The 11,802-nt window shown below is 42.6% G+C and overlaps 1 protein-coding gene across 2 annotated transcripts in view; it reads right to left on the reverse strand.

Moving 5' to 3' along the window:
• Positions 1–11,046, reverse strand: part of ttc28 (tetratricopeptide repeat domain 28) — a 761,973-nt gene extending 750,927 nt beyond the window's left edge. For both annotated transcript variants that reach the window (XM_078554281.1, XM_078554279.1), the window contains exon 1: positions 10,695–11,046. In XM_078554281.1, the coding sequence (XP_078410407.1) occupies positions 10,695–10,721 (27 nt within the window). In that variant the 5' untranslated portion in view covers positions 10,722–11,046. The remainder of the gene's footprint in view (positions 1–10,694) is intronic.
• Between the last annotated feature and the right edge of the window lie 756 nt (positions 11,047–11,802).

The following is an 11,802-nucleotide window of genomic DNA, read 5'->3' on the forward strand; positions in this document are numbered from 1 at the left end:
AAAGCCCATCAGGTTTCACTAATGTCCTTTCTGGGAAGGAAGTCTGCCATCCTCGCCTGGTCTGGCCTACATGTGACTCCAGATCCACAGCAATGTGGTTGACTCTTAAATGCCCTCTGAACAAGGGCAATTTTAGAGATGGGCAATAAATGCTGGCCTAGCCAGCGATGCCCACATCCCATGAATGAATAAAGAAAAACACTGAACTACATGGTCAGTGGTGCTCTGAACTTTCCTAAGCTTCAAATACAAGTTCTTGCTCCTCAATGAGCTGAAATCAAGACTTAGCACATAGTTTTCTGCTCAAACCCAGAACCACAGTTTTCTTTGGTTCCTCGTAGAATCTACAGTTTTTTAAAGTCATCACCTAATCAGCATTTTGCCTAGTCTTGTCACTTACCCCTTCCAACCTTGGTGGTCTTCTGGCTGCACAATATGTCTTGGCTCTTCACCCAAGTTTAGGGATTGCTAACATTTGCCAAGCTAAGCAGGAGTGCACAACAGCTGAACGTTTGGAGCATGGTTTCAAATCGTGAAACTTTTGGCATTCAGATACAGAAGACAGTTACAGGGAAGCAATTTAAAGTCGTAAAAGTAAGTTAAAAAGAAAAAAAAATTGGAGGAAAAATCAAGTGATTTGGCACCATAACTTCACACAATAAACAGAATTGAAAAATTCATTCAGTCCATCTAGATCATCGATCGAGAAGGACCCCCATTGCAGCATCTGTTTAAATTACTCCAGTTCTCGTTTCAGCTTCCTCTAAAAAGAAGTCCACTCCATTTTTGACATTTAAAGAACTTGAACTAAAGTCCTAATTTTACTTTTAACTAGTTTAAACACATGTCCCCTTAGCCAACTATCTCAATTTAGTTAAAAGTAATTTTTCACTTTTATCTTTTCTATTTTATAAAATCTCTGCAGTCACCTCTCAGCTACCTCATTTCAAACTTGAAAACAGCCTTTTCTATTCCTCAGACCTCCTGTAGTAGAGATCAACTTTGTCACTCTTCCCTGAACTCCCTTCCTCGTGTCTCAGTGTCCAGACTGTCAACAGACTAATAGTGTGGTCTGACCACAGCACTAAACAGCTTGTGCACAGACTCTTTGAACATTCTACTGTTTTGGTTCTATGGTTCAGCATTATTTGCTTTGTTGACTGCTGCTTGGCAGAGGTTGGACATGTTGGACATTGAGTCACTAACCCAGAGATCTTTCAATTTTATCCCAAACTTTTCCTATGCCATTCCTTAAGGGTGTACCGTGCCCATTTTCCTTCCTATGTGCATCCGTGCCAATGGTCCATGTTTAATTCAGTCAGCATTCTGCAGGCCCACTCTGGGGGAGGTGGTGGCATAGTGGTATTGTAATCAAGAGACCCAGGGTAATGCTCTGGCAAGTAACATTCGCAGCACACAAGTGCCAGGCAATGACCATCTCCAACAAGAGAATATCTAACCATCACCCCTTGATGTTTAATGGCATTACCAACGCTGAATCCCCCATTAACAACATCCTGGGGATTACCATTGAGCAGAAACTGAACTGGACTAACCATATAAATACTGTGGCTACAAGAGCAAGTCAAAGGCTAGGAATCCTGCTCACCTCCTGACTCCCCAAGGCCTGTCCACCATCTACAAGGCACAAGTCAGGAGCATGGTAGAATACTCTCCACTTGCCTGGATGAGAGCAGCTCCAACAACACTCAAGAAGCTTGACACTATACAGGACAAAGCAGCCCACTTGATTGACACCCCTTTCACAAACATTCACTCCCTCCACCACCAACACACAGTGGCAGCAGTGTGCACCATCTACAAGATGCACTACAGAAACTCACCAAGGCTCCTTAGGCAGCACCTTCCAAACCCACAACTGCTACCATCTAGAAGGACAAGGGCAGCAGGTACATGGGAACACCACCACCTGGAAGTTCCCCTCCAAGCCACTCACCACCCTGACTTGGAAATATATCACCGTTCCTTCACGGTCACTGGGTCAAAATCCTGGGACTCCCTCCCTAACAGCACTGTTGTTTATTTTATTTATTCATTCATGGAATGAGAGCTTCGCTGGCTAGGCCAGCATTTATTGCCCATCCCAAATTGCCCTTGACAAGGTGGTGCTGAGCTGCCTTTTTGAACCGCTGCAATCCCTGTTGTGTAGGTACACCCACTGTGCTGTTAGGGAGTTCCAGGATTTTGACCCAGCGACAGTGAAGGAAAGCCCAAGTCTCCTTACTCAATGAAAGGTACAATTATATTAGAAGTTCAGAGAAGGTTCCCTTGACTGATTCCTGGGATGAAGGGGCTATCTTCTGAAGAAAGGGTGGACAGGGGTTGGGCCTGTATTGCTTGAGGTTTAGAAGAATAAGAGGTGATCTTATTGAAACATATAAGGTCCTGAGTAGAATGGACAGAGTGGATGCTGACAGGATTTTCCCCTTTATTGCAGAGATTAGAAATAGGGGACAGAGTATAAAATTAAGACAAAGATTGGAGGATTTTCTTCCCCCTCAGAGGGTCATTAGCCTATGGAAGTCTCTTCCCCAGACGGCAGTGGAAGCAGGGTCATTGAATTATTTTACGGCCAAGTTAGATAAATTCTTGATTGACAAGGGGGTCAAAGGTTGTAGAAGGTAGACAAGAAAGTAGAGTCGAGGCCAGAATCAGATCAGCCATGAGTTTATCAAATGGCAGAGCAGGCTCAAGGGGCTGAAAGGCCTACTCCTGCTCCTAGTGCGTTTGTTCCTATGTATGTAGTTCCAGAGGGACTTCCTCAGAATCAACTGTTTGGTATTGTCTGCACATTTGACTAAATTTCATTGTTTCCAAAACCGAGTCATTTATTTATATTATGGATCATAACACTGATTTCTGATATCCCACCCACACCCACCCAGGCACAGCTTTGTTAACAAGTACCAGCTGCTTTCTACTACTCTTCAAGGGACAAACAATTTTCAGCCATTAAAAGCCTGTAATAAGAACTCAGCAATATTCCCATGCAAGATGTTGGTATCCGAAATATCCAGCCAATGATTATAAATCTGGTAGTCAGCTAGTGAAAGAGGCAGTTCAGTGTCGATGTCATGTCCTTGGCTCATCGCTAAGCCTGAACAGCAGCAGCAGCATGAGCCATAGCTGTGGCTTGCTATTGCACCTGTCAAGGTCATTGGACTCATAAATAAGAGTCTTGTCAGAGACAGCAGGTACATACCTTTAATACAGAGAACTGCAGCAGTCACACTGAAAACAAAACCTCAGTATAAACAAATATTCGAATCCCTTCTCAAAACCAAACCTTAACAAGCTGTAGTTAACTGGCTCAAGACTTGAGTGATATTGCAGGTTTACTGGAAAATTGGTAGGAAGCTGTTTGCTGCAACTTCTCGCTCAGGCGTGCAAAGGACCTCAAAACATGGTAAAGCCAGAGCCTCAAATTCTCTGTATTAAGAGGAATGTACCCTGCAACTGAGATCAAACGTGGTTTAAAGCACTTCATCTCAAGCCCCACCAAAAAATGGACTTCACCTGACAGCTTAGAGCAGAACAGGCGTAATCGACAGGGAAGTGGAAAAGGAGAGAAATGAAATATCCAGCTTCAATGTGCAAGACAGAAAAGCCAAAGCAATCCCGAGACCTCTGGAACTTTGCGACAGTGGGGTTTCACTGCCATTTTTTCTACAGAATTTGAGCTTCTTGTCACATTAAACGTGGAATACTTAATAAATTACTGGCAAATTAGTTAGAATGATTTTAATAGAAGCTGAATGCTATCCTTTCGCAAGGGCGATTCCAGCATTTATTTTCTCAGTAGGTTTAATAATATATACTCTCCAATTAGCACGGCACTGCAGGATGTCTTTCCACTTAATTACCATGGAAACACAGAAGCTTTCAAGGTTCCATGACTCATTTACTATTTTCTGATAAAATCAGGATTTCTGCCTATTGAAGGAGTTGGGGGCGGGAGGATTTGCAGCCTGCCCCTCTGTTGCCTCTTTGCTCTCCTGTCATTTTCACCACCTCCCCCCACTCCTGCTCCTCTTGGCTTCTTTCCATCTCCCCTTCTTGTAATAAACCTGTCAAAAAGTATCACATCACACTCCTTTTCGCTCAAATCCAGATTATTTCAATACTTTCTCACTCATTCCGACTTGCTGGTCATTTGTATGGTTGTGCCCAATTTAATTGCTTGCCATTTGGGACATGATCTGGAAAAAACTAATATCTATGCAATTTAAAACAATTGCTCCATCATTGACCCTTGTTAATTTTATTCCTTACAACTTAAGTGTTTAAGGGCACAGTGACAGACTTTCAGCTTTTCTGCAACCCTAAAGATGGTGTATAACCAAGTTCATCGCTGATTGATCTGTAGACGCGACTGTCAGCTCCCCTAGCACCTGGTCGTTTCAGTGGCACCGGTAATCTAAAAATATTGTTGGCAATTGTGATTAGTGTGTCTGCACCTGGCAGCACAAAGGTTTGATGCTCTGCACTCTACTGAGCTCCTCTCCTAATTTCAGCAGTGCTGTTATTAGGTATATGAGTACATTATAGTATCAAAGAGCATAGAAACATAGAAAATAGGAACAGGAGGAGGTCATTCTGCCCTTCGAGCCTGTTCCGCCATTCAATTTGATCATGGCTGACCTCTATCTCAACACTGTACTCCCGCACTCTGCCCATACCCCTTGACGCCTTTCGTGTCTAGATCTACTTCCTTCTTAAGAATTCCACCAGTGCTGATATGGAACAGCCTGTCTACGTTCTGGCAGCTTGATTTTAAAATTTATATCCTGGTTTTCAAATCACTTCATGCCTCAGTCTTCCCTATCTCTATAACCTCCTCCACCCCTACAATGCTCCGAGATCCCTGCGCTCCTCCAATTCTGGCCTCTTGAGCATCTCCAATTTTAATTGCTCCTCCATTGGTGGTTGTGTCATCAGCTGCCTAGGCCTTAGGCTCTAGAGTTTCCTCTTTAAACCTGTCCCTTTACCTCTCTCCTCTCAGCTGTTTATTAAAACTTAACCCCTTTGACCAAGCTTTAGGTCCCCTATTCTAATATCACCTTAAATGGATTGATGTCAAATTTTGTTTGATAAGTTCCTGTGTAATGCATAGGAATGTTTTATGATAAGGGCACTTTATAAATTCAAATCGTTGTTGTAGTACCAATCCTAGAGAAGTTCTGCTACTTGGTGATATGCCCTTGGTCTCAAGTAGAGAAGGAGGTGGTGGTGAGAGACAAATTAACTGAAAATAGGGTTAACCTTACTTTCAGAAAAAGCATTACACATTCACTTTATAAGAAAAAAAAATGTAATAGTAACATTTATTCTCAAATTCTGATGATCAACAACAAAGGGCTGACATGGTCAGGCCAGGCTGAGGGGTGGTGGAATAAGATGTAACAGAATGATGTACCAACAGAGCAGAGTCTAGAAGGCTTAGACATTGAGAGTTGGGTGACAAGGTAAAGTACAAATGAGGAGGCAATGGAGGAAATTGGACAAAGTCAGATCATGAATAAGCAGAATGAACGCAAGTGTCACTGTCAGAGGAGGAGGTTGGGAACAGTAGGAGAAAATCATGAGCAGCAGTTGGGGCAGTTCCTCTTTTCTCTCCTCCCATCCTCTCATGAATATACTAACTTCTTACTGAGGTACATTTCCATGGGCACCCATTGCTTACCTGGCCCAAATGATTACTGTACATGTGCAAAATGAGACAATGAGAATTGATAGGCTATTTAATCACTGGAATGGCGCAAAAAAAACATGCAACTCATCCAAATGTGACCATACATGAACATTTTCAGCAAGAAATAGTGATCAGGAATTCTGACTGATTTTCTCTTTAAACCAAAGGTGTTGAGGCATATCATTACACTCCTATGACCACCCCAGCTGACATTAACCAATTCACTACAGATGGGATCAGTCTTTATGCTATAGCTGCTCCTAAATAGGTACACTGATCTCTGATCCATCAAGGTTACAGTTACAGTGGATGTTGGGTTGGGCATCCACTTAAAAGATTCATAGAAAGGTACATGCTTATAAACCTCAAAGCACAGCATAAGAAATAGGAGGCCATTCAGCCCTACAAGCCTGCTCCACCATTCAATGAGCTCATTGCTGATCTACTTCAACACCATTTTCCTGCACTATCTCCAAATCACTTAATGTTTTTAATGTGTACAAAGAACAAAGTACAGCACAGGAACAGGCCCTTCGGCCCTCCAAGCCTGCACCGATCATAATGCCTGTCAACTAAAACATTTTGCACTTCCAGGGTCCATACCCCTCTATTCCCATCCTATTCATGTATTTGTCAAGCTGCCTCTTAAACACCACTATCGTACCTGCTTCTACCACCTCCTCTGGCAGCGAATGCCAGACACTCACTACCCTCTGCATAAAAAACTTGCCCGCACATCTCCTCTATAGTTTTCTCCTCTCACCTTAAATCTATGTCCCCTAGTAATTGACTCTTCCACCCTGGGAAAAAGCTTCTGACTATCTACTCTGTCCGTGCCACTCATAATTTTGCAAACTTCTATCAAGTCGCCCCTCAATCTCCGTCGCTCTAGTGAGAACAATCCGAGTTTCTCCAACCTCTCCTCATAGCTAATAACCTGCAGACCAAGGCCCAGTCTATTTAATCGTTCCTCACAGGACAATCCCTCCATCCCAGGAATTAATTTAGTGAACTTTCATTGCACTCCTTCTTTGACAAGTACATTTTTCCTTAGGTAAGGAGATTAAAGGCGGCACACAATACTCCAGGTGCGGACTCATCAATGCTCTGTATAATTGCAGCCATGGATTAGATCAGGAATGACACATGGCTAACTCTTTAACACATGGTTGCGTTATTGCCACAGTTTAAAAATCGTAAGGCAGATCATACAGAAGTGGGATCTGGTTTCCATCTTAATTACAGATCTTCTAGCACCAAGGTAATGATAACATTACAGCAACAAATACAATTGGTCCTTGAGGTACAGCAATGTTACAAATGAAGCAATCACTGAGCAAGGGATCAACACAGAGCTGCTCGAGGAACAAGAAGCAGTCCATAACCATACATTATAAGTACAGCCTCTATGCCAACAGTGAAAATTTTAAATAACACGTGAAAATGATTTAGTTAAAAATGGAGTCTTGAGTTTTCAGATTGTAATTCCCTTCTTGGTCAATTGATGGTCCTACAAGCAAGCAGTTGAAAATTGCAGTTTGCATGCTGACTTCCCTATAAACTGCAAAGAGCAATTCTTGACATATTTTCTGCCAAGACAGAACAAAAGCACATTAAAGGAAGTATACAATCATATAAATGCCACCCACCAATGATTTCTTCCCCTCTTCCAAAAATGAAAACGTGAGAAACTGCAGCAAAGTGAAAGGCAATCACAGACCACCCAGAACGGTTAAAACATAGGGCATCTTCACCCATTTAACTGTGAATTTAACTCCAAACACATGGAATAAATTGAATCCCGGAACATATAGACAATCAAAAAGATGTTAGTGGCAAAGTCTGATTGCACAGTTTTCACATGCAGTTCTTGAACATTCTCAATCCAAATCATGTTGTTTGCATGGTGAAGAATGCTTTCAGTGACTGCCCACATAAACAGTCATTGCCCTTCATTATGCAAAATACTTTGATGTGATAAGATGCTATATAAATCCCAGTAATAATGTAAAATCAAAGACTGTAGGGCTGGAGCTTTCTTCTCTACCTTCTCGCCTCATCACTGTTAAAAGGTCAAAATTTGAACTTTGACTCAAAGATGTCAGGAAAGAGTGTCTATAGCAAGTGACATCCAAGGACATCAGATCGCTGATCCTCTCATCTGCTGATGACAACACACACCCCCATTAAAAATGATAAAAAGGTTCAAATCAATCAAAACTCATTACTGACCACTTTCTGAAAAGTACAAGTGGTAAACAAATGCCCTTCAAATCTCAGGGGAGACAGAATGCATTCTGGTGCCTAAAGTAGGACTGCAACAATTTAACTTCAACTGTCTCAATTGAAAATGGAAGTTTGTTGTTTATACAGTTTTCTCTCTGTTGTACAAAACGAGAGACAAAAATCACCCCATTCAGCCAAAAATAACGCATCTACAGGAAAGCAGTAATAACATCACACAAGTATCCTTCAGGGAATGTCAAAATTATGCTTACTGAAAACGTTGAAAGTCAACTGGAAAGTTGAAAAAAAAGTGACTTAAATTGGGTACAAAAAAATACACAGTTGCTTTATTAATAAACTGAGTGAAATACCAGAAGCTAATGGTAAAGGTCGCCTGAAGCCCTTAGTTACATTAGTCTATAATACAGCCTCTCTTCTCATATTTATACTATATATATTGTATATATTTATTCTGCATTCAAATAAAATTCGCAACTATGCAATTTCAATAGGTTCGAGCTTTCAAAGTGCCCCAAGTTTTGTGGTACCCCTGTACAGTGTGCCCACACTAGGCTGAGGTAATTGAAGCAACTTACACCATCAATGCCTGACAGGACAAGTTTCTGCCCTCAGAAATTTGCAGTCACCAGCTTATCAGCAACAGTAATCAGAAAAACAGGTTTCATGCCCAAACTCTCTGTTGGAAGAAGGGCATTTAAAGGCGGCAAGTGGAATCAATGAGGGTGGTATTTCTGTACTGCGCCCACTTGGACAGTGAAAAGCACTCAGCAGTTGAGACTCAGTTCATAAACCTAGTCTGGAAAGTGCATGTTGAGCATTAAAACACTAAGCTGAGGTACTAGTGGATACAGGTCTGCCACTGGTGGTAGGAGCAATTTGAAGTGATAATCAAAGGCATCACAAAGACATTAAATTAACTTGGCTTAAATAAATTATATTGGCTTTATTAACTTTTCACAAAATACATCAGTGCCAAAATGTTAAATAATTTTCCTGACAACATTGTCAAACCCATTTTGCAGTGGGTCACTGTGTAAAGAAATCGACATGTGTAATGAAACAATGTCCAGTGTAGTCAAATGATTTGGCTGACCTGTGAAAGGTCAGAAACACAGCTTTAAAACACAACCATAGCAAATGGCAGGACTCCTGACTAGGGTCTGCCTACATATGACAATCAAACTATACTATGGGGGAATTTGAGAATCAAGTTGGAGTCTAGCACTTTTTTTTTAAGAAAGTGCACAAGGTACAAATCCAGCCTTTAAACAGATTACATGCCTCATCTGTTTAGACGTTAATTCCAACTGATGCAAAGATTTGTTTTATTTTTCCAAGATTCTCAACATCTGGGTAGGAGGTTTTTTTTTATGTATAACACATGATAGCCAAGTTATTTCCTGTAATCTTGTGGCGATTGCGTCATTTTTTTTTATTGGTAATGTTCCCCCCTTCGAGCTAAACTATCCCTATTTTTCAGTCTGCCCAGCCTCAAAATAATTTACTGCGGAGAGTCAGTAACCTATTCCCAGAGGTGAACCAATGATGGGAGTCTTAAGGTGCAGCTGCACTCCAATCTCACCCCACTTGTTGCATGACCTGCAATCAATGTTTGCCTGTCCATAGAGTATAGCTTAGGTCATGAGCTGAGCACCGTTAAGGTATGAACCTGCACCCTCTCACTTCATTAACAATAGTCCTTGTGTTAACTACATGCAACATCTTCCAGCACCCCCTGCCCATTGCAAATAAATAAACAAGAAGTAAAAGTAAAATATATTTAAAAGACGGCCAATGGTGCAATTGAGAGGTGCAAGGACCAGATGAGGGTTATAAATCTTTGTGTATAGTTTTTTTTAAGCACAGAAAATAGACATCAGTATAAGTGAGGCCCTTGGACTGGTTGAGCCACCCTTGTTTTTCTTGCTTCTTCGGTCACTGGTTTGTAAAAACAAAGCAAGTTCCGAGGTAGGGGGATTACGTGTGTGTGTGTGAAGTGCAAAATGATAAACGATATCGCAATATTGAGTGATGGTGGATTTGAATGCGAGGATTTGATTATTTTGGGTTCCCTCAACCCCCACCCCCCCCCCCCCCGCCAAACTTTCCAGCGAACAACATTCCTGCCTTCAAAAAAATAAGGAACCGTTAGAAAGCTGTCCCATGTAATTTCCTCTCTCCAAAAAACTTTCTTCACTGGAACATTTGATGGGATTGGGGAATCCTGCACATACTGGGGGGGGGGGAACAGGGGTTAAAAGTGATCACTTCAGTAGCTGAATGAGTTGGGGATTGTTAGATGGCGATGGCAGGAATCCTGCACTCAGTGTTCACAGGCCCCACACTCCCTTTCCAGGCTCTGTTATAGCAGGAGAGGGAGAAAAAAAAACTTGCTTCTGTGAGAGCAATCTCCCTGTGCTCTAGAGGAGTGAGCAATTGCGCCTTCGGATGCGGTATTTCTCATTTAAATCTCGTGAAAAAAAAAAACAATTATTGATGGTAGAAATCGAGCTGAATTATATATTTTTTTTTAATTAAAAAAAAAAGCACATTAGCCACACTTGGAAAAGTTAAACTCGGGACAAAAGTTGAGATTTCATCGCCCCACCCCTCTGTCAACATTTCTTTATCATTCAAAAGGGGGGGGGGGAAACGAAAGGGGGGATAGAATTCGCTCCTTGAAACAAAAAAATGGTTAGAGAAGGAGTTTTGGTGGGGGGGGGGGATTGCTCACCTTCTCTCTCTTGCTGTCTGCTTCCATGGTGCTGGCTGTTCTCCTGCTCCGGGGCTCGGTGTGGGCTCACTGGCCGGTCCCAGCACAGGCGAATATCGCCATCCACTCCCCAGAAAAGCTTCACAGGCTGGGCTCGGGGTCCGGTCTCCCACTCCCTTCCTTGATCCTCCCTCTTTCTCTCTGATCCCTTCTCCGTTTATTAAAAGTTCGCCATGTTGTTCCACATACTTTTCCCCTTGGCACCAGGATCCGTCCTCCCTTCTAGCGCTCTGCGATATAACGGATATGGCTGCGGGATCCCGTGTTACAAACGCTCAGCGCTGCCAGACTACAGCCGACCACCCAGCGCCCCCGCCACCTCCCCCCCCCCCCAACCAAACAAACCAACCCCAGTGAACACAACCCAATCCAAACAGCCCCGCGTTAATCAAATACCCCACATCCACATCCACAGACCCATTAATTCTCCCAAACACGGCCACACCATCTAATACCCCAAAAAGCCAACCAAGTGCCCTACATCAACTTGCATAGCCTCATTAAACCTCCCATACACAGCCACAACCACTTAAATACCCCAATCAAATACCCCGCATCCACCTCCACTGCCCCAACTAAACCACCCAGATACAGCCACAACCTCCCAAATATCCAAATACCCCACATCAACCTCTACAATCCCTAGTCACAACCTCCATCTGCCTCCACACCTGATTAACCCTTCCGGATATAGCTACAAACCTCAAATAAAATAAACCAATCCCCACACACCCGCATCATCCTCCAAACTATTATTCCCCAGGATGCAGCCCCAACCTTCCAAGCCCCCAATCATCAAATGCCCCACATCAACCTCCACACCTCCAATAATCCCATCCCATTCTCAACCCAACCAAATGCCTACATCACCACACCCCTATTCAACTCCCCTACTGGACCCTGAATTCATATGAAATACTGTAGACCTCCTCAGATGCACCACTTCTGCACCCCCCAATTATTGAGTTAGATGCCTAGATTCAAGGGACACTCGAATTACAACCCTAGTATTTTACAATGCATTTTTAGATTATTATTTTTAGATCCCTGTTAAAATTTCAGCTCCCGT

The sequence above is a fragment of the Cetorhinus maximus genome, chromosome 12 (genome assembly GCF_964194155.1).
Source record: "Cetorhinus maximus chromosome 12, sCetMax3.hap1.1, whole genome shotgun sequence".
Lineage (NCBI taxonomy): Eukaryota > Metazoa > Chordata > Chondrichthyes > Lamniformes > Cetorhinidae > Cetorhinus > Cetorhinus maximus.